At 43.0% G+C, this 23,777-nt stretch overlaps 1 protein-coding gene across 19 annotated transcripts in view; it reads left to right on the forward strand.

Annotated features, from left to right (window-relative positions):
• Window positions 1-23,777, forward strand: part of BLTP1 (bridge-like lipid transfer protein family member 1) — a 454,074-nt gene that overhangs the window by 243,287 nt on the left and 187,010 nt on the right. For all 19 annotated transcript variants that reach the window (XM_077476843.1, XM_077476844.1, XM_077476848.1 and 16 more), the window contains exons 29-34: window positions 1,402-1,472; window positions 15,180-15,353; window positions 19,574-19,694; window positions 20,113-20,253; window positions 21,311-21,438; window positions 22,529-22,731. In XM_077476843.1, coding sequence (XP_077332969.1) covers window positions 1,402-1,472; window positions 15,180-15,353; window positions 19,574-19,694; window positions 20,113-20,253; window positions 21,311-21,438; window positions 22,529-22,731 — 838 coding nt within the window. The remainder of the gene's footprint in view (window positions 1-1,401; window positions 1,473-15,179; window positions 15,354-19,573; window positions 19,695-20,112; window positions 20,254-21,310; window positions 21,439-22,528; window positions 22,732-23,777) is intronic.

The following is a 23,777-nucleotide window of genomic DNA, read 5'->3' on the forward strand; positions in this document are numbered from 1 at the left end:
GCTCAAATGTTATGGGTTGTAGATATGGTAGCTGACCTGTAATCACAAAAAGCATTACGTTTCTGCCATCTGTTGACCAACATTCTCATACTGGTTCAATATCTAATCAATCCTGATTGTGGTGCCAAGAAAGGTGGTATATTAGAAAATTATTCTCACAGATTCTAAATTGTTTGAGTGTTTTGTGATATTATTTTGCCATTTAGATTCTAACTACTTACCGTATATACTCGAGTATAGGCCGACCCGAATATAAGCCGAGGCCCCCAATTTACCCCCAAAAAAACTGGCAAACTTATTGACTCGTGTATAAGCCGAGGGTGAGACATGCCTGTCCATCCCTGTGTGTGTGTCCGTCCATCCCTGTGTGTCCGTCCATCCCTGTGTGTCCGTCCATCCCTGTGTGTCCGTCCATCCCTGTGTGTCCGTCCATCCATCCCTGTGTGTGTGTGTGTCCATCCATCCATCCCTGTGTGTGTGTGTCTCCATCCATCCATCCATCCATCCCTGTGTGTGTGTGTCTCCATCCATCCATCCATCCATCCATCCCTGTGTGTGTGTGTCTCCATCCATCCATCCATCCATCCCTGTGTGTGTCTCCATCCGTGTGTGTGTGTGTGTGTGTGTGTGTGTGTGTGTGTGTGTGTGTGTGTGTGTGTGTCCAGCCTACCTTTGTCCCGAGCCTCCGTCCCGTGCCTTGCCTCCTTGCCTCCGTCCCGTGCCGTGCCTTGCCTCCTTGCATCCGTCCCGTGTCGTGCCTTGCCTTGCCCCCGTCCCGTCCCGTCCCGTGCCGTGCCGTGCCGTCCCGTGCCCTCTTCGTCGGCGGCCATTGTAAAGTTCAAAAGCTGCGCCGCCGCCTTCGCCTGTGATAGGCGGAACACTGAATTTCCCAGCAGCCTGTGTTCCGCCTATCACAGACGTCGTATCATCCTCGTCCGTAGTACGAGGATGATACGACGTCCGTGATAGGCGGAACACAGGCTGCTGGGAAATTCAGTGTTCCGCCTATCACAGGCGAAGGCGGAGCCGGAGGCGCGGCTTTTGAATAGAATGGCCGCTGTCTGTCTGCTCGACACGCTGATCGAGCGGGCAGACAGCGATGACTCGAGTATAAGCCGAGGGGGGCACTTTCAGCCTCAAAAAAGAGGCTGAAAATCTCGGCTTATACTCGAGTATATACGGTACTAGTGTTTTTTATGTACTGTATGCTTTGAATGCCTCCCTTTTTCATGCGGTGAAATACTAATTGGCTGCTAATGTAATCAAATCTTCTCCTACAGTTTATTTGATGTAGAATGCTTAGTATACTCAATCTGCAATCCCCTCTTTCCTAGTTGTAGCTTTATCATGAATTAGTAAAAATTACAATGCCACTGTAAGTCCTTTTCGTTTGATTTTTAGGTGGTGAGACAGGGTCTGTCAGCCAATGCCTTACTTGACCGAGGTATGCAGCTTATGGGTTCTTCCTCCAGGTAGGTTGTCTATATATATCTACATTATTTAACAGTTTAAAAGACATACATGTAATCTCACTTATCCATATGTAAATAGGTTTGAACAGCTTCTGTCTTTTAAAATATCTTGTGGAAAACCATGCCAGGTGGTTAAGAGGTCATATATGCTTAGAAGAAGTAAAATAAAAAACAAACACATCTTGTTTTCCAGGTTGGTAAGCCTAGCCTGCATAAATATGTGCCTCCTTCATTATCCAGAGTAATTAGGTCTCAATAAAACTTTCCTCTGATTGAGAAAAGAAGAAAAACAATACAATGACAGGTTAGAAATAGCAGTACACAGATTAAGAAAGATTACAGATTATTAAAAGAGAAGGCTAAAATGAAAGTGTTACTAAACCCAAGACCCCACATTCACTATATCTGGTCTCCCACAATACACATAACATGGAAATGCAATTATTTTAGTAAATATTAATGGCTAAATACTTTTTCTTCAGCAGTATATAGCAGTCTTGTGACTTCTATCAGTGTCTGGCTGAGCACTGGTTAAAACTTGTAGGAGAAAAAAAAAACTGTCTAGCAATACACGCCAAGCTGAGCATGTGCAGAGTGCCTCCAGAGCTCTGTATTATCAGCAATTGGATGTAAAAGAAGAGGAGGATCAGAGAAGACAGGATCAAACAGTCTTTTTACACAAAGTAGAGGATTAACCCCTTAGGTTCCACAGCGAGTATAACATGCATGCTTTACTGCATATACAGACTGATTTTACTGTTGCAGGTTTAGTAATACTTTAAAGCGGTTGTATAGTCATTTGTATAACTTTTACCTACAGGTAAGCCTATAACAAGGCTTACCTGTAGGTAAAAAGAATATCTCCTAAACCTGTACAGTTTAGGAGATATTCCCCCTGCAATGAGCCGCTAACTTCAGCGGCGCATGCGCACAGGGGATTCTCAGCTGAAAGCCCGGCATGCGCACGGGAGTGCCGGCATCGTGGCTCCAGCCACTCACAGCGCTGGAGCCGCAATACCTCGAAGACACGCCGAGGCAACATGTCAGCTCCCTTGGCGTGGACCAGGTGAGTTACCGACGCCTCGTTCTAAGGTAAGTATTTCATAATGAGCTAGTATGCACCCATTATGCCTTTTGCCTTACAGGTGTAGAAAAATAATAATAATTGGGGGTTATACAACCGCTTTAAGCTTAAAGTGGTTGTAAACCTCCCAGTTACGACAAAATGCACAGAGGCTGGTGGAGACAAAGAGGTGCAGGCACTAGAAACTAGTAGATGGGTGGCAGTCAGGAAGCGGGGGGGGGGGGGGGAGTGCCAGGAAGGCCGATCCTGGGCTGGAGCATCCAAATAAGTACACTTCATTGAGTGACTTTGGTGACAGGGACCAGCATTGCTGAAACTGAGGGACTCTCCTAGCTGCCAGGGGAAAAACTCCTCCAATGAGAGTGTGGGGGGGGGGGGGGGGGGCGAAGGGAAAGAATAGACAGGTTCTGGTGGTAGGGGACTCAATTCTTAGAAGGACAGGGAGGGCAATCTGTGAAAAAGACCTGAAGCACCAAACTGTATGCTGTGTACCGGGCGCTCAGGTTCGGCACATCACTGATCTGGTGGACAGATTAATGGGAGGGGCTGGGGAAGACCCAGCTGTCATTGTGCACGTTGGCACCAATGATAATGTCAGAGACAGATGGAGTGTCCTGAAGAACGATTTTAGGGACTTAGGAGCTAAATTGAGGAATAAGACCTCCAAGGTAGTGTTCTCAGGAATACTACTGGTACCTCAAGCCACACCGGAAAGGCAGAGGGAGATTAGGGAAGTAATCAAGTGGCTGAGGAGCTGGTGTAGTAAGAAGGGGTTTGGGTTCCTGGAGAACTGTGGCAACTTCTCAGTTGGTCACCATTTCTATAGAAGGGATGGACTTTCACCTAACTGAGGAGGGTGCACATCTGCTGGGAGTGAAGATGGCCGAAATGTTAGAGGGTTTTTAAACTAGGCAACGGGGGGAGGGTCCAAAGGTAGAGATAGTCAGAAATAAATATATTCCAGAGGGTAGTATTGAGGGCATTCGTGGTAGGTTGACTAAAGCACATATATCCGAGGTAAGTATAGTAACAAGTCCTATTTGCAATCTAGGAAAACACACAATAAGAGGACAGTATGTGACCGGTACAAAACTACGTGTCATGTTCACCAATGCCAGAAGTCTGGCAGACAAGATGGGTGAACTAGAAATACTGTTGAAACTAGGAGGATTTAGGTTTTATGGGAATTTTAGAGACCTGGTTTAACAGCTCTCATGATTGGCTGGCAACCATTCAAGGGTATTCTCTTTATCGCAGGGATAGAGAGGGTAAAAAAGGGGGAGGGGTATGCTTATATATCAAGAATAATGTGAATGCGAGAGATGACATCAATAAGGGAGCTAGGGAGGAGGTGAAATCCTTATGGGTAGAGCTCCAAAGAAATGAAGCTAAGGGTAAAATAATACTGGGAGTATGTTATAGGCCCCCTAACCTGAGGGAGGAGGAGGAGACAGACCTCCTATCACAATTTGGATTCACAGCAAGGATGGGAAGTGTTATCATAATGGGGGATTTTAATTATCCAGACATAGACTGGGCGGAGGGAACCATGCATTCTTCTTAGGCTTGCCAGTTCCTAAATGTTTTGCAGGACTATTTTATGGGCCAGGTGGTAGACGCACTAACTAGAAACAAGGCGTTACTAGATGTGCTGATTACCAACAATACAGACCTGATCACGGAAGGGGATTAACTCCAGGGATAAAGCGATAATTCTCCCACTCTACAAGACTTTGGTCTGGCCTCACCTGGAGTATGTTGGCCAGTCCTCTGGGCAGGATGTACTGGAAATGGAGCGAGTATAAAGAGGGGTAACAAAGCTAATAAAGGGTCTGGAGGATATTAGTTATGAAGAAAGGTTGTGATCACTGAACTTATTCTCTGGAGAAGAGACACTTGAGAGGGGATATGATTTCAATTTACAAATACCATACTGGTGACCCCACAATAGGTATTCTTTGCGGAAGGGAGTTTAATGGCCACTCACTAAAATTAGAAGAAAAGAGGTTTAACCTTAAACTGCGTAGAGGGTTTTTTACTGTAAGAGCGGCAAGGATGTGGAATTCCCTTACACAGGTAGTGGTCTCAGCGGGGGTCATCGATAATTTAAAAAAACTATTAGATAAGCATTGGAATGACCGCAACATACAGGGATATACAAGGTAATACTGACATATAATTACACACATAGGTTAGACTTGTGTCTTTTTTCAACCTCACCTACTATGTAACTATGTAACTGTGAGTAAAGAATTGTGTATATATCATTGTATGATCCCTCCCCCCCCCCCCTATTGGTTGAACTAGATGAACTTGTGTCTTTTTTTCAACCAGATTAACTATGTAACTCTCCTTACTCAGCTCTGCAGAGTTTAACTTTGGCTCTCTGCCTTTTTTTCTGAACTCTCAGTAAAGCTTATAAGTTCAGCACTTTAAACGGATGTAGAGAAGAGAAGACGGCAGACAGAGGGATGCAACTTATGTAGGAGGATTTGTTTCTTCTCTGTGTATCACCTGAGGATAGTCCTTTCCCTGGGTATATGTACGTTTTGCCTCCCAAGTGCTGATAAGCATGCTGCAAACTATATGTATCTGCTTTGTGTCAGTAAGATAATCTGCTGTGTGTCGGTGAATTTAGCCCTATTGGCAAGCTTCTCATTGACATTCATCAGATGTCGCTGTTCAACTATGCGAACACTTCAACAAAGTGAAAAAAAAAGAAGGTATTTACCCGTTGATATATTGCAAACATTATGCCGCATGTTTATCATCAGCAGAGAGGCAAGACTTTAAAGCAATAATAAAGCCCTGTTTATTAAAAAATAAAAAAAAATAACAAACATGTTATACTTACCTGCTCTGCACAGAGCAGCCCGGATCCTGCTCTTGGGTCCCATACAGACAATCCTGGCCCCTCCCTCCCTCCCTTGCTGTGGGGCACCCAAGCAGGTGCGCTTCCGAGCCACGGCTCTTTGTGTCCTTTCAGACACGAAGCTGCGGCTTTGCCCCACCCCCTCCATCTCCTAATTGGTTAATTGGCTGTGATAGCAGCAGGAGCCAGTGGCTCCCGCTGCTGCCAAAAGCCAATCATGGGTGCGACCCCCCAGAAAGGCGAGGCTCTCGAGGACATCGCTGGATCGAGAGGGGACTCTGGTAAGTATTATGGGGCTGCACACACAAGGTTTTATACCTTCATGCATAGAATGCGTGAAAGTAAAAAAAAATTATACCTTTACAACCACTTCCAACTTTATTTTACTTCTACTTTGCCCTTACTTAACACTTACTTCTACTTTAAAATAACACAACATATTAAAAAGTTAAACAGAACTTTGTTTCTAGTTTTGGAGTAGTGAAAGGCCAGAACCTCTGTCCGATTTTTATTGCTCAGTCACTATTTGCCAAAGGAAGCAAACAAAATTATTCCCAAAGCGAGGAAAAATTGTAAGTTTGGCAGTTGTGACTAGAATATTTGTCCCTGCTGGGAGTATTCCCCTATAGAGCTGTACTGGCAGCAGCTGTAATTTTTTTATTTCCCCTCTTTTTGTTCTGCTGATATTCAAATTAATAAGTGAAAATACAAGTCCAGAGATGGGCAACAAAATTATTAAGGGGACTGGAGGACCTCAGTTACGAGGAATGACACACGTACAAAATGTTTTCTCCCTGGAGAAGAGACGCTTGAGAAAATATATTATAACAATATACAAATATCTCAATGGTGATTCCAGCGTAGATAGGAAACTATTAAGTCTAACGGAGTGTAAGAAGACACAGGGCCACACAATGAGACTGGAAGAGAAGCGGTTTAACCTTCAAGTGGTTGTAAAGTCTATTTTTTTTTGCTTTAAAAATAACAAACATATCATACTTACCTCCAATAAGGCATTACTGCAAAGTGCTATACAGGTCCAAGGGCGTAGACCCTAAACATGAAAAGGGTACCCAATCCTTGAAGGTCCTCAAGTGACAGGAACCCACCATGAAGATTAGGCTCTTAGTTTCTAAGCTGCCCTGCACCTGGACGGGTAAGCAAACCCCCTTTATTTACTTATTGCGGGGTGTCTCAGTGATTGTTCCAATCTGCCAAGCTAGCTAGTCTGGACACCTGTGTTCGGTGACCATACAATGGAGTTTTGGGCTAGCTGTGGGGGTTTGCAAAGTGTACATTTGTTGCTTGTGTCTGGCTGTTTTTTACCTGCATGATGGCACTCGATGGTGCGCCATTTTGCCTTGGTTCACCATGGCGTAGATGCATTCACAAGAGTGCTGCTGTGCTCAGCAGTTTGTTTGGCGGCCATGGCGCACGCGGCTTCGCTATAGGCCTTATGCACACGCGAAGCAGCTAATGCATCATAGCCTAATCTGGGTGCATGAAAATTTGCGTCCTATGCGCATACAGCCCAGGACCATGCACGTGCGTGTGCACGCATGCGAAGAATGTTCCGGCGCGCAGCCAGCTTATTTAAATTGTGTATGCCAAGCTTGGGGTGCTTCCAAAAGACAGCTGTGGGACACAGAGCAGGCAGGCTCTGAACCAAGCATTTTCAGAGATTAGTTTCTCCTTACCCGGGTCTCGTGAGTCCCCAGGTGTTGCTTGGCAGGCTAAGATGCTTAGGAGTGTTGCATAGGTGCTTGGTGAGCCCTATTAAAGGGTCTCCCTTCTGAGGTGTGTTAATACTACACCCAGGTACTCCCTTTTTGTGCCTTGTAAATGTCTTAAAAAAAGAGGAGTGGGACTAACACTACGGGGAAGGGCACACCTTTGTCGTCAGTAGCTCCAGTTGAACCTAGTCATATCCCTAGTGTTGTATCCCCTGAAAGACCAGAGGCTTTCGGGCAATCTGAGCCACTGCGCCTATCTGGTATGGTGCCTACAGTCAACGCTGATGCTTCACCCTTTATCACCAAGGATGAACTGTCCTCAGCCCTAGCCAGGTTATAGCACAGGATTGCTGACTTTATGGCCTATATCCCACAGGGTGGCAGGAAGCATGACGCATCCTCCTCCCCTGAGCCTCCGAGCAGGAATGGGTTGAGGATGGAGAAGAGCTAAAAGCTCAGGATTCTGTGGAGGGCCTGGCGGATGAGCCTTCTTCTGAGCAATCTGGACAAGATATCCAGTTGGTGTCTGTCTCTCAGTTGCTGAAGCTTTTGATCCAGACTATTACAGAGATAGTTCTTTCTGCCTTTAAGTTGCCTCTTGCAGAGGTTACTGAGCCCTCCTGGTCCTCTTTTGGGTCCCTGAGGCCTCACAGGCTTTCCCCTTACACCCACTGTTGGAACAGGGGGTGCATTCTTATTGGGAACATCTTGACAGGATTTTTGTTCCTCCTAAGAGGTTTTTACTTTTATATCCCATGGATGAAAAGTTCATAAAAAAGTGGAAAATGCCAGCCATAGATGCAGTCTCTTCCTTGAACAAGAACTTAACTTGTCTGGTGGATAATGCACAGGGTTTGAAAGACCCTGTTGACAAGAAACTGGAGTCATCATCAAAGGCTTCCTTTTCCTTGGCCAGCTCAGCTATTCAGCCAGCTGTTGCAGCAATTGGTATCTGCCAGTCCCTAAAGGATCAGGTCAGACAGCCTGACAGGCCTAACCAGCCTAACCAGGAGGATGATCTTGCTGAAAATAAGACAGATATCCCTTGAGTGCTGTTTTGCTGTTGATGGCTTAAAGGATTCAATACAGAAGGTTTCTTGTTTGGCTCTCTTGTCTGTACATATGCGCAGACTTTTGTGGCTTAAGAACTGGTCAGCCGAGCTTCCTTGTAAGAAGTAATTGTCGGGTTTCCCCTTTTCATGGGGAACTTTTGTTTGGTGAAGACTTGGACAAGTACATCCAAAAGATTTCCGGAGGAAAGAGCTCTCTACTTCCTGTAAAGAGAAGCACCTGGTGTCCCCTGCTTTAAACCTCAGGGACTGCTTCCTCAGGTGTCTCAGCACCCAGGCGGTTCCACCGCCAACAGGGTTCTAGAGCCAGGGGCAAGGTCAGGGCCAGAAAAAGCCCTGGGTCCAAAGCTCTTCTAAGCCCAGCATCAAGCCCTTCTTTTGAGGGGACGCCCCCATTCTATCGGATGGGGGGAAGGCTGCTGCACTTTGCGTACATTTGGAGAACAGTGGTTCAGGACGAATGGGTCACCTCGACTATATCCCGCGGTTACAAGCTGGAGTTACGGGGGGTTCCTGCATAGAGGTTTATAAGATCCAGCGTTCTCTTGGATCCTCCAAAAAGAAACTTACTGTTCCAGGCACTACATTAGTGCATCAAGGAGTGATTGTACAGGTTCCTATATCCAAAAGGGGAGCAGGGTTTTATTCTATCCTGTTTACGGTTCAAAAACCAAACTGAGACACAAGGCCCATTTTGGATCTAAGATCCCTGAACCAGTATCTACTAATCCAGTCCTTTTCGGATGGAGTCTGTCCGCTCAGTCGTAGCCTCGCTCCAGATGGGAGACTTTCTAGCCTCCATCGATATAAAGGACACATATTTACACGTACCTATCTTTCAGCCTCATCAGAGATTCCTGCGATTTACAGTAGAGGAATGTAATTTTCAGTTTGTAGCTCTACCCTTTGGGCTTGCCAAAGCTCCCCGGGTGTTCACAAAGGTCCTAGCACCAGCACTGGGTTTTTTGAGGGGCCAAGGCATCTTGGTGCTCGGATATCTGGATGACCTCTTGCTCAGAGATCACTCACTACAGGCTCTTGAACAGAGCATAACCTGCACAGTGCGGTATTTGGAAAGCTTAGGCCGGATCATAAATACCAAAAAGTCAGCCTTGAGACTAGCTCAAAGTCTGAAGTATTTAGGTCTGATCCTTGATATGTCCGACCAAGTGTATTTTTTGCCACCCGTATGGATCTGTGCCCTGAAGGATTAGGTGCGTCAGATAAGGGGCACCAGACAACCCTCCATTCGGCTCTGTATGAGTTTTCTAGGAAGGATGGTATCCTCCGAGGCAGTGCCCTATGCCCAGTTCCATTCCAGGCCTATACAACAAGACATCTTGTTGGCTTGGAACAGAAGAGGAAAAGCCCTGGATTATCCAATATTCTTATCTCCCCAGGCACGCTTAAGCCTAAACTGCTTGTTACAGGATCAGAACCTGCGAAAGGGAAAATCCTTCCTCCCGGTAACTTGGAGAGTACGGATTACAGATGCCAGTCTCTCAGGCTGGGAAGCGACCCTGGAGGGGCTCACAGCTCAGGAGAAATGGTCAAGGACAGAACAGATCCTGCCCATCAATGTCCTGGAGTTACGGGCAGTATGTCTGGCCCTATGGACCTGGCCCGTGGAGCTTTGGGACTGCCCTATCTAAAACCTCTGATTGTACTCAAAGCCAATCTGATTTCCACAGCTGACTGTAGAAAAGAGAGAATACTCCCAATCATGTATTTCCGAGGATGCAATTTTCTGGCTTCGCACCAAGCAATATAAGTCTTCCAAGCCTTATGATAGATCTTCCTAGTGACAGCTTTTCTAGCATTCTCTAGGGTAGACACCACTGGTCCCACAATACCACGGTCCTTCAACACCCTGGCTTCAATAGCCATACTGTCAAATTTAGAGCCTGTAAATTGGGGTGGAATAAAAGACCTTGAGACAGTAGATCGGGGGCGACGTGAAAGCGTCCATGGCCTGTCTATTGTCAGTCTCACAATCTCCGGGAACCAGGGCTTTCTGGGCCAGGTTGGTGCCACCAGAATGCCACCAGAATCCTGGGAAACAAATGTGGAAGAATCAAAATAATTTTATTCAGAACATCCCAAAGTGTTGACAGAAAGCTGGTATCAGCTTTCTATCAACACTTTGGGGTGTTCTGAATAAAAGAATTTTGATTGAGTACAGAGTGTGGCCATTTCTTCTTTTGACTATATGCAGAGGCGAGCTGAGGCGGTCACCTGTCCAGATCATCAGGCTTTTAAAACCTCACCTGGAGCAGCGAGTCTTCTTGTTAGGATAACAAATGTGGAAGGAGAGGGACTGGGGAGAAAGCATAAACCAGGGAGTGCTGGCTCCATGGAACTACCAGAGCATCTGCTCCGATTGCCAGAGGAAACCTTGATAGAGACACAAACTGCTGTAGCTTGTTGTTGAACCTGGATGCCAATAGATCGATTTCTGGCCATCTCCAACGCTGGCAGATTTCCTGGAACACCCTGGGTGTAGGGACCATTCCCCCACTTAGATCTGCTGGTGGCTGAGATAATCTGCCTTCCGGTTCTCTACTCCCGGGACATGGACTGCCGATAGAATCGGCACATGTCCTTCTGCCCAGGCTAGTATGTGGTTCACCTCCTTCAGACCTGAACGACTCCTGGTACTGCCTTGGTGGATTAGCTGAAACACAAGATCTCTTTTTTTCCCTGCCAACGTGGCCACCAGACCTGCTGATTAGCTCCCGCTTTGTCCAATCACAGTGGGAGTGGTTAATTTGCATAGAGGGTTTTTTGCTGACAGGGCAGTAAGGATGTGGAACTCTCTTCTATAATTGGTGTCAGGGGGAAGTATGGATAGTTTTAAAAGACTCTTGGATGGGCATCTTAGTGAACACAATATACAAGAAATTATTATCTACATGAACACACACCCACACAGGTTGAACTGGATGGACTTTTCCTAGCAAGGTCACATACAGCAAGAAAAAACCTGACTAACTCTTTACAACTCAAATCTGGGAATAAAGTTTTGTCAGAAGCTCCACTTTCAGTTTGCACACATGAATTTAGAAAACTCTTTCAAATTTTAAATGATTTTACACTCATGTTGCCAGTTTAGTTTGTTTTCTGCTTTGATCAAAATAAAGACCGTGTCTTTATGTGAAATGGCATTGAATGGTAACAACTGAGCTCTGTCACTGGCTCTAAGGCTTTACACTCCTCACGGTGCAACATGCTGCCTTTAATCTTAACCCATGGGCATGATCTCCATTCTTTGGCTCCATCAAGCATTTTTTAGCCGCAGAAGCAGAAGAAGCTCAGGGGTCTAGTGAACAGGCACCACCTTCCTATACCCGAGGGACTGATTCACTCCACCACAGCTATCACAGGTTCAGATCCCCAACATCCTCTTGCTGTTCAGAACCCTCAATCAGTGTTACTGGTGGTCCTAGATCTGTATCAGACCTGATAAGAGACTTGCCTACTAAACCAGAAATAGCAGCCATACCCCAGTCCCTAGAAGAGGCACTTTTACGGGGGAAATGGTGGTCGTGCGACATGATCTCTCTGATCTTTTAACCTGAATGGAGAACTATGAGGTCAGATTAAAATCTCATGATAAAGCCATATGGGAGCTTCAAGGGGTTGGCTGGCAGATTGCACACCCTGCCATACTCTATAAGTTTGATAACCAGGGAAATAGGAACAGACAAAGTAACCTACACATTTGGGTGCTCCCGAAGGCTACCGAGGAGGACCTGTAGGATGCACTGCTGGGTAAACCGGTAACCTTCTCCTTATATTTTGATAGAGTACTGTCTAATGATTTGCCAAAAGATGTTATCAGTGATTTTGAGGAGAAAGAATCAGCTATGTGTAAGCTGTGCCTTCAGTTGATTTCTGTGGCTCTACCCTCAGTGTACCCTGATTTGGCTAGAGAAACCTTGGAGTGCCCCCTCGTGAATAAGCAATGCTTAGCAAATATTCCTTAACACTGGGGCTTTCCCTCTTGTCTTTTTGCTTTTAGGCTGGGTTCACACTGTTGCTCACAATAGAGGTCCGTAGTGCGTCTTTGTTTTCCTTTTCAGAGATGAATCAGTCCTGAATTTTTGCCTGAATTCGGACCTGAAACAGAGTCAAAAAGGCACAGGACCCCTGTGCAATGCGCTCCCTAGCTGCCCCGGAGATGTGTGAACGGCTTCATTGGGAGCTGGTCACAGTCTCCTGTCATGCGAATTGGAAGAGGTGAAAGCCGTATCCAATTCACAATAGTGTGAACCCAGCATTGGATGCTTCTTCACTCTTAGGGTTCCCTGAATAATTAAAAACCTTCTATACCAACCCCCACGTTGCAGTCCCTGAGCTTCTATGGCTGCAGGATGCATTTACCAGTCTTTGTGGAGCAGCCGAAGTGTCAGTGGGCAGAACCCTTTGAAGAAAAAAAAAAAAAAAAAACAGGATCCTCCTGCCCTCTCTCCATATTATGGGGGACGCCATTCCATTTTGTCAGCTGTTCTATTAATGCTAATTACCTTACTTGTTCCTGAGTAGCTAATGAGTCAGTATGTTCTGCTTAACCAAATTTTAAATTAAAAACTCCCTCAGGTATAATGGTGTATACAACCTCTTCTATTGCTTGTGTTTCAGCGTTCTATCAGAATCTCTGTAACGTTAACACACATTCTCCTTCTACTCCAACCAAAACACCAAAAGGCACTTATCTTCAGTTACTTACAACAAGCTAATATATCTACTTTACTAGCTGACATACTTAAAAGCCCTAGAGTCCTTTCTCAGGGAAGACATTTTATAAGGCAACGACAGGCATGGACACAGAAAAAGAATCTGGCACAGATAGCTTAACACTGGCATTTAATAAAACTTTTAAGGACTCACTATTCCCCAGTTTGACTTTCTAGGCTAACTCCATTGCATCAAGTGAAAACATTTCACCTGAGACATTGCAAGTACATATTACAGTCATTCCCAAACCAGGGAAGTTTGTGCAAGCCAAGGGCCAGTCTCACAATTAAATATCGACATAAAGCTTTATCTTAGGGTTCTGCCGACAAGATTATTGCCTCTTCTTCCAGAATAGATATTGCTAGACTCTGGCAGGGAGGCCAGAGATCATTCTTTACAGACTTTCTCTATCATGACACATGCCAATGCACATACTGTACATTAACCAGGGTGGACTGGGATGACATAAAGTGGTATTGAACCCAAAAGAAAACATTTATTATACTGCAGCTTACCAATTCTTAGATGTGATGTCTGTATTCAGTTTCCTTTTCATGCTTTCATTCTTTTTTTTTTTTTCACCCGGTGCTCCTGTCGAGTATTCTGTTGTTTTTTAACAGAACAAACTGTCCTGCAGATGTAGCAATTAGGGGGTTGAGACAAATCATTTAACACTGACAGGGTGCTTACAATGATCATCCCTTTTCATTTATGTAAAACCTTTATCCCAACAGGAAACAAATATGTTTATGTAACTGCTTATAAAGTGTTAGTTGGAGTTTGGCTTCAATTTATTAGTATAGTACATCTAACACTTTCCTTCTCCCATACTGACAATGCCGCTGTCCAAAAGTGTCTCTGTGCTCCTTCATTCAGAGTGTAGGCTCCCCTAATTCAGGTGATGTGTTACTAGTTGGATCACCATGTCAAAACAGATGTAAAAAGCCTAAAAACAAAAACGAAACAATGCAGTCACTATATCTAATGATTGTTAAGCTGCTGATTTTGGTTTTATAACCACTGTAATGACTTCTCTACACTACTTTGGCCTGGGTCTAACACTATCATATTGCTGCACTGTATGGTTCACTCACTGATAGCTCAGGTACCTATAAACGATACAATTTAACCCTTTGGTCTCCACAGTGGCACTAGGCAGGTGTGACCGTTGTCATCCTCGCAAGTTGCCATCTCTTTGGAAGTGTTTTTGGCAATGGTATGTAATAACTCAGATATTCATGGGGTTTATGTCGGAGGTCAACCATATAAACTCTGTGTACTACGTACATAAACAGCCCCATACTACTCTACAAAATTTGCATGTCTGCATTTTGAAATTTTTCTGTGTTTCAAATAAACCTTAATAAGTCAGAAATATTGAATCTCACTCTCCTAAACCACAAGGTTCAAGCACTGAAATCGTGCTTCCCACCAAATTAAAATGTTTTGTCAATCACCTTTCTTCAAACCTGCCCAACTATTCCAAACAAACTATATTCCCCTCCTAAGCCTCGTACATACTACTATTTTTTTTTTTTCGTTCAATCCAGCAGGTTAAACCAAAAATAAAAACCCTGAAATCTCAGGTTTGAGCCACTGTACTAACAATCCGATGTTGTGCTGTTGTATTGCGACAGGGGGAAGGCCCTTCGCCAGAACACTCTAGTCTGCGCTCTCAGCCATTGGCGTGTACTAGGCTTTAAACACATCAGAGGAGATTTACAGTTGGTCACACCTATATTATTCCTGGCTAGGCAAAATGAATGCAGTCAAGATAATTACCCTGCCAAGTGTTTTAATTGTATTTCAATGATTCCCTTAACCTGTTTTTTTTACATTCAACTTTCCTTTCACTCAATACGCCAAAATCTCTTATCCCTTTTGTTATTGAAAAAATTGTGTACATTCTATAAAAAATTGATGTGAAAAAGATGTCAATTAAATCCACCTAATAGCGGAATCGATCCATGATGCCTGTGCCTGTGATTTCTTTTGTAAGATATGGACTTGATGGATCATCTTCAAAACATCCTTCTTTTACCTAGAAGTAATGTTAACTATATTATAACATGTTAACAGAAATGGCCTCCATGTTTTTTGTATTTTGGTGTGCACCTAGGCACAGTGGAACTGCTCCTCTGGAACCATTCTGGTGGTCAGAACATTGTTTCTCTTGTTATAATGTATGTTGTTTTTTTCCTTAATATTCAGTACTCCGTACACTCCTCTGGAGAAGAAGGCAATGGAAAACACAGATGATGAGACACTGACTGAAGAATGGACTCTAGATCAACCAGTATCTCACACCCGTACAACAGCAATTGTAGAAGTCAAGGGTACAGTGGATGTTGTTCTTAGCCCCTTAGTTGCAGAGGCATTGGACAGGTACAACTATAGTTATTTTAGTTTTATCAAATGGAAAAATGTGTGCAAATGAAATTTCTACATCAGAAGAAAGTGAGATATTTATGTAAAAGCTGTTCCTTTTAGTAGATATTTTCCTTTAAAATGTAGACGCTTACTTAAATATTGTTCTGACATTTGTTTTGCAATAATATATTTAAATTACGAATTGTGTATTCTAGTTACTATTTTTTTTTTCTCAATGGTGCCACAGATTTGCTGTTTTGTATGTTTTAATCCTGATTACCATCACCTAATGTATATGGAATACTTTATAAAGAGAAATAACTAAAGATCCATTTTACGCTTCCTTTAGCCCTTGTACACACGGTCGGACATTCTGACAACCAAATCCGTTGGATTTTGTCTGACGGATTTTGTCCGAAACTGTTGCATACACATGGTCGGACAAAGTTGTCGGAAAATCCGATTGTACATAACGTGATGACGTTATTTCGTTACGACGGGACTACGTTCAGGCTAGTAGCCAATAGCTTTGGTCTAGGAATTTGATCTGAGCATGCGTGGCACTTTGTCCGTCGGAGTAGGCTACACATGATCGGAGTATGTCCGATCGGAGCATTTTGTCGGAAAATTTTATAGACAAGTTGGAAAACTTCGTCCGTCGGATATTCTGACGGAAACAGTCCAATGGAGACCACACAGTCGGATTATCCGACAATACGGCCCGTTCGGACACATTCCATCAGAATCTCTGACCGCGTGTACAAGGGCTAAGTGAAAAAACTTGGTCTGGATTATGAATCAAATAGTTGCCAGCAGCAATGTGGATGTAAGCTGACTAGCGTCACAGTGAGATAAAAAAGGGTTAAACACCACGCTCAGCTAATGCAAACACCAAACGTCAGAACTTCAATAAATGAATAAAAAAATTCAAAATAGTTCACAATGATGTATTAACAGTCTCACTTTGTTGTGAAATAAAGTGCTCATGCGTAGATCAAATTGAAGTGCTCCAATTCAGTGTGCACACAATGGTGCCCCACATGGATGTGCACTCACCCTTATGAGTGGACAACCTATTGGTAGAGTGGTCACTTGCGCTTTGTGGGGACAATGTCACCCCTGGATGATGTAATCCAGGTCAGCTAGACTTGGGATAGTCCTTCATGGATAGGGAGAAAGAATGACCGGGGGGGGGGGGCTCCCATAGTATAAAACCATAATTTTATTTAACCACTTGCCGACCGCCGCATGCGGATATACGTTTGCACAATGGCAGTGGTGGGCAAATAGGCATACAGGTACGTCCCATTTAATTTGCTGGCTAGTGTGTGCACTGTGCCTGTGGGTCCCGTGGACTTGATATCCACCGGTATCCCATGATCGTGTCACGGATTGGCAGAACGGGGAGATCTAAACAAGGCATTTCCCTGTTCTGCCTAGAAACATGACAGAGATCTACTGCTCCATGTCATCGGGAGCAGAGATCTCTGTCATTTTGTAGTGAGCCCACCCCCCTACAGTTAGAATTACTCCCTAGGACACACTTAACCCCTTGACTTTCCCCTAGTGTTTAACCCCTTCCCTGCCAGTGTCATTTACACAGTAATCGGTGCATTTTTATAGCACCGATCGCTGTATGAATGACACTGATCCCAAAATAGTGTCAAAAGTGTCCGATGTGTCTGCCACAATGTCGCAGTCAAGATAAAAATCATCGCCATTACTAATTAAAAAAATTGGTAATAAAAATGCCATAAATCTATCCCGTTTTTTTGTAGACGCTATAACTTTTGCGCAAACCAATCAATATACACTTATTGCATTTTTTTTAAAATATTTTTTATCGAAAATATGTAGAAGAATATATATCGGCCTAAACTGAGGAAAAGATTTTTTTGGGGGGGGGTATTTATTATAGCAAAAAGTAAAAAATATGGTCAGGAAGGGGGAAAATCCTTCTAGGCCTGAAGTGGTTAAAATAGGATGTGATAAAAAAAATGGGATACACTCACATTTTCTGGTGCCTGTGCCTGGCACCCAGTGTGATCAGCATGTATTATAATTAGGTATAGCTGGCCAGTCTCCGTTTGGACGCTGCTTTGTTGCGGTGAGGCTTGGCTCCCTGAGATCATATTTCCGGGCAGTTGTGTGATAGCGATGACGCGATCGAACCTCAAAGCATTTCAGCCAATAGGATCATCCCTTGTGACAGCAATAAAAGTGATCACATTTTTTTTTCAAAAGTGACAATGTAAAAAAAAAAAAAATTAAGAAAAAAATAATTATTTTTTTTAAAGTGCCCCCATCCCTGTGAGCTCGCACAGCAAAGAAAACGCACGCGTAAGTCTTGCCCGCATATGTAAGCAGTGTTCAAATCACACATGTGAGGTATCACCGCGATCGTTTGAGCAAGAGCAATAATTCTTGCACTAGACCTACCTCCTCTGTAACTCTAAACTGGTAACTGCTCTTCTTTTTTAAAGTGCAGTCTATGGAGATTTTTAGGGACTGTAGTTTGTCGCTATTCCACAAGTGTGCGCAATTTCAAAACATTACATGTTAGGTATCTATTTACTTGTTGTAACATCTTCTTTCACATTATACTAAACAATTGGGCTAACTTTACTGTTTGTTTTTTTTTTTCATTTTTTTTAATTCATGAAAGTGTATTTTTTCCTAAAAAATTGTGTTTTGAAAGACCACTGCACGAATACAGTGTGACATAAAATATTGCAACGATCGCCATTTTATTCGCTGATAAAAAAAAATTATATATATATGTTTGGGGGTTCTAAGTAATTTTCGCCCAAAAAAATGTGAACTTGTAAGCAACAAATGTCAGAAATAGGCTTAGGCATGAAAGGGTTAATGCATATTATTTAAATCATTACCGACAATGGCAGCTCATAAAGATGCATGATTGTTAATTAAAAATTAAGATGCATTTAAAAGTACATAAAAACGTGTACAGTAAGCTGTGAATTCCCAGCCTTAGTGTAATAACAGTTCTACAGACAGATAATAGCAGCAACAGCAGGCAACATTTAAAAAAAAAAAAAAATTTAACAACAGTTTATAATGCATACGCTTAAGAAAAAACGTAAAAGAAATTGACTTAAAGAGGAGTTCCAACCCCCCCATGAAAAATTAAAAGTCAGCAGCTACAAATACTGTAGCTGCTGACTTTTAATATTAGGGTACTTACCTGTCCTGGAATGCAGCGATGTTGGCACCCCAGCCGGTGTTTCCATAAGCTCTTGGGTGCTGCCGCCGCAATTGCCTGTAAGGGAAACTGGCAGTGAAGCCTTGTAGGTTCCCTACTGCGCATGTGTGAATCACGCTGCACTTTCTGAATTGCACGGCGTGGGAAGAAAGAGAAGGGTCAAACTTCATAACTTCATCTCATCGCATCCAGGTCTCCCAGAAGTGGGGACAGTACCGGTCAAAACCAGATACCCATCCCCCCCCCCCCACCCGTAAGGTGACAAATCTGGCAGCAGAGGGAGGGAGGAAGGAGATAAGTGAAGCTTCCCCTTTTGGGTGGCGCTTTAAATATATTGTTAACCCTTAATTTTTTGTATTATTAATAGTGTTACTGAAGGGATGAGAAAACTTTACACTTCAAAGGAGAGGCGAGCAGATTTAGGGAGATATCAATACTGAATGCCAAAACAATGAAGGAAAAAACAATCGGTGCCTTAGTCCACCAGATCCATCTATAACTGAAAAATTTGAGTGGATTGACCATTTGACTTCAGAGCCTGAAAGTAAAAATACAAAACACAAAATCCACACACGTGCATACAGATTAAAAATTCTGAAATGATTTAGTCCTTATCTGTATTTCAAAACAATGAGAGAGAAAAAATTGTCGTTTAAATTTTACAGTATAACAATTACTATTATTATTATACAGGATTTATATAGCACCGACAGTTTGCGCAGCGCTTTACAACATTAGGGCAGACAGTACAATTACAATACAATTCAATACAGGGGGGAATCAGAGGGCCCTGCTCGTTAGAGCTTACAATCTAGGATAACAGTAAGGTTTTATATGAAAAAAAAATCCTTAGACCTCAAGCTGCAATACTCCTGCAATTGGGATAATGGCAGCTAGAATGATATTGGTGTCTTTGTGTATTTGCTTTCTCTTTATATTATTGTTGTATCACAAGGGCAGTTAATATTAGTTTTTTTTAATCCAATTTTCTTTCTCCTTTTTTATCTAATAGGTACATAGAAGCCATGGTTCATTTTACCAGTACAAGACATCCAGCTGCAATTGTTGATGATCTGCACACAAAGGTGCTAAAAGAAGCCGTTCAGAACAGCAAAACGACTTTCTCGGAAAATGTACGCATTTTTTTTCTTCTTCACATCACTGTAATGATACCATTTTTTACATCTTATTTGCAGAATATGTATGCTTATATAGGCAAAATTTAGAACTGAGTGCGGTGTACAAGACCTTTAGTGTGAATACAAGAAGAAAGGAAAGGCAATATAGAATTCCTATATAAATGTCTAGGCATCATTTTGGTGTAATCGTGAAGAATGGAGCTATAATCTTTACATTAGGGCCGTGTATAATTTATGTGCTGGTACTGGAAGATATATTGGTGCTCTCATAAAACCTGTTAGCGTGAAAGCAATATATTGTCTTCTATTTAGGTGCTCCAGGGTACTATTTACTGAATGGTGCTATGCAGTAGTACTTTCAGTGGTCTTGATCGATTTATGGAAGTAACTATCTGTATTGTTTTTTTTCCAGCTCACTTCAAAGCAAGATAATAAAGTGACCAAGCCCGAGACTCAGGTTAAAGGAAGCACAAATCAAACACAAGCTAAAGCTGTGCTAACCCAGGATAATGTGAAAATCAAGGGACTGCAAGCCAATGTTTCTATACCCAAGGTGATGGTTTGCTTCAGAGCTCTTGCAAATGTAACCAAATATTTTTAAAGTGCGACATTACAGGTTGGCTTCTTTCTTATATTTCTCAGGGACTCTAGTGACTCCACATATTCCCTTACCAAAATTTACTGCTCTGCCCAACTGTTGCTACCATTGTAAATCCAAATATTCGTATCTAATTGGTACCCCTAATGAAGGAAAAATTCGTACCTGAATAGTGTGGACATTGATCTTTTAGAGAGTCCAACTTATTATGGGCTTGGGGTGAAATGGAGATGGGTAATTAACGCCAGTTTACCACAGAGCTGACCGGATAGTCCCCAGCAATCTCTATGATCCTGGGAGGCTGGAAGTGACTCTGGGCTCTGGCAGATATAGACACTGTCATTTGTTTTCTCTTGAACCAGAGATCAGTGTTTTTTTTTTTGTTACCTCATGCTTTCCAAGGTAGAGGAGATATTTGGAGTATTTATAGACCCCAGATGTCTCAATAAAGAGGACTTGTCATGGCTTATTTCCATCACAAGGGATGTTTACATTTCTTGCGATGAGAATAAGGGATTAAAAATAAATAAAAAAAGAGACAGTGTAAAAATAGTACACCACAAAGTAAAGGGTGTTTGCACCACACATGACTCTAAACTGGTAACCTGTAAAAATGTTTAAAGCGTAGCCTATGGCGATTTTTAAGTACTGTAATTCGCTGGCAATCCACGAGTATGTTCGATTTAAAGCGTGACATGTTGAGTATCTATTTACTCAGCGTAACATCATCTTTTATATCTTACCAAAAACTTAGGTTATATAATGTATTTTTGCATTAAAATGAATGAAAGTGTATTTTTTCCCAAGGACTTGCATTTGAAAAATCGCTGCGCAAATACTGTGTGACAAAAAATTGCAACAACCGCCTTTTTATTCTCTAGGGTCTGTTTATAAATTTTTCACGTAGGAGAAATGTCATAATTGGCCTGGGTGGGAACTGGTTAATAACACACCTTGCTATTCAGTTTTGTGTCTGTCATTTTTGTTATAATAATGCATTTGCCTTTTTCAGGTTAATCTCTGTTTGTTACAAGCGTCAATTGAGGAGTCCTCTAATACATCAACAAATAAAAGTGTCACCCATGTTTCTTTGGTTGCTCTTTGCTTTGACAGGATTGCTACACAATTTCGTATGAACAGGTAAAGAATTATCATTGCTCTTTCAAGTTGTGATACACTTGTCTAAATCTGAAACATATCATATTTTCAGGCAGAGGAGCTTAACACCTGCTATGTTTCTAAGTGGATTACTTTATACTTCAATTGTGAATTCACACATACAGCGGTGACAGACATTTTACTGCATTGTAAAAGGCCTGTAACTGCAAGGGCACACAATTGTTTCCTTTGGCTGCTTTCACACTGGGGCGGTATTCAGACGTTACAGCGCTAAAAATAGCGCCTGTGTAGCGCCTGAAAAAAACCGGCTCCTTTCACTCCAGTGTGAAAGCCGGAGGGCTTTCACACTGGAGCGTTGCGCTGGCAGGACATTGAAAAAAGTCCTGCTAGCCGCATCTTTGGAGCGGCTCCTAAACCGCTCCTACCCATTGAAATCAATGGGACAGCGCGGCAATACCGCCGGCATAGCGCCGCTGGAGCAGCGCTATGTGGGCGTTTTTAACCCTTTTTCGGCCGCTAGCGGGGGTTAAAACCACCCCGCTAGCGCCCGCAGACCGCCGCTAAAATGACGGTAAAGCGCCGCTAAAAATAGCGGCACTTTACCGCCGAAGGCCGCATGACCCCAGTGTGAAAGGGGCCTTTGTGTCCCATTCACACTGCAATGCAGTCTAGGGCTGCGCTGCAGCGTGCTGCCATAAAATGTATGTTTTCTACACTTCAAATAAAGTTTGTACAAAAAAAAGGAGTGACGTGATGTGCTGAATCATGCACTACACTGCCCCTACCGCAGCCGGCAACAGACACCTGGTAGAACGGTGAATTGCTTTGGCAGGTCTCCGATGTAGCGTGAATTCATCCCAAAATAAAAGTTCTTTCCTCAGACGCTTTCATAAGTGAAGTAGCATGTCATTCCTATCATTATTCCTGTTGCAGAGACTGTGATCTTATCGAAACACAGAGAACATGCATCAATTCTTGTGCCTTTTCTAAAGCAGGCACATAAGTCTTTGCAGTATCCTGCTGTGTAAATTAAGAAATGTAGGTTTATGCAGATTTTGAACAACAATGGAAATATGGAATGTTTTCTTAACTATCTTCCCTTCTGTTGCAGAGGTGTGGTAGAAGAAGCCCCAAATAACCCAGAAACTGGTCGGCCAACTGTAAACTTTGAAAAATATGCCAATGCTACTAAGATGCAACCGCAGTCCTCAGGATCCCTAAGGTCCAATGCTGGAGCTGAGAAAGGAAAAGAAATAGCTGCCAAGTTAAATGTACATCGAGTACATGGTCAGCTCCGGGGGCTTGATACTTCAGGTATACATGTGAAGGTTGATTTAATAAAGGAGTAGAGTATAGTCGCTTTGCAAGGGAATTGTCACTTTGCAAAGAAATTTCACTTACTGGATCTCAGTTAAAGTGGTTGTAAACTCTGTTACACCACTTGTGCCTACAGGTAAGGCAGGCTTACCTGTAGGCACTGTAAGTATCTCCTAAACTTGCACAGTTTAGGAGATATTCACTATATGCCCTGCTGCCGACGTCATCTGCGTATGCGAACTGATGAAACGACTGCTGGTGCCGTTTCTTCAGTACTCGTGCTGTGACTGGCAACACCCACACATGGGAGTGATGTCATTGCAGTTTCAGCCAATCACAGCGCCAGAGCCAAGTAACTCAGGTGAAAAGTGTCGGCCATGGGAGCAGAGTGCGTGCGGCACTGCAGGGCATGGTTCTAAGGTAAGTATTTCGTAATGAGCTAGCATGCGATGCATACTAGCACATTGTGCCTCTTGCAAAGAATGCCTAATTATGTGCAAGTGAAAATAAAGAAAACATTCTTAGTCATTCAGTACAGGACACAGGAGAAGCCAGCTTTAGAGCCAGCATGTCGGCCGTAGACCCTGCATGTACATAAACATGCACAATGATATATTGATATCTCCCCTTTTTCTGTCAGGCTTACTTCAGGTCTGGTATTTTAGATTTTCATCCAGTACCAGGTGTCAGTCAGTTGTTCTTATTGGATATTTTGCAGTAGTGTTTTTTCACATTCTTGTATATTGCATTGGCGAGATTAGTTATCTGGTAGGCAGCCTCATTGTTATCATGGAACCTTCCCTCCCTAATTCTTATTGTTTAGAAGTGTAAAGCTTGGCCCTTCACATATACGTTGTAGACTAGCTGGTCTCTTGTATACCTATTTTTTTCCGCTATAGACCTATTCTACTGGCGACTTTTCCCAATGTTCCTTTCTGTTGACTCTATCATGTTATTGATGTATATCTTGCTTATCGAGTCATTATGATGTTCCTCCGGTTTTTGTGGGTGGTTCACAGCCTCTTGCTTGTTCAGGCTCCGTG

This window comes from Lithobates pipiens, unplaced genomic scaffold (genome assembly GCF_037356315.1).
Source record: "Lithobates pipiens isolate NorthernLeopardFrog02 unplaced genomic scaffold, aLitPip1_a1.2 Scaffold_13, whole genome shotgun sequence".
Lineage (NCBI taxonomy): Eukaryota > Metazoa > Chordata > Amphibia > Anura > Ranidae > Lithobates > Lithobates pipiens.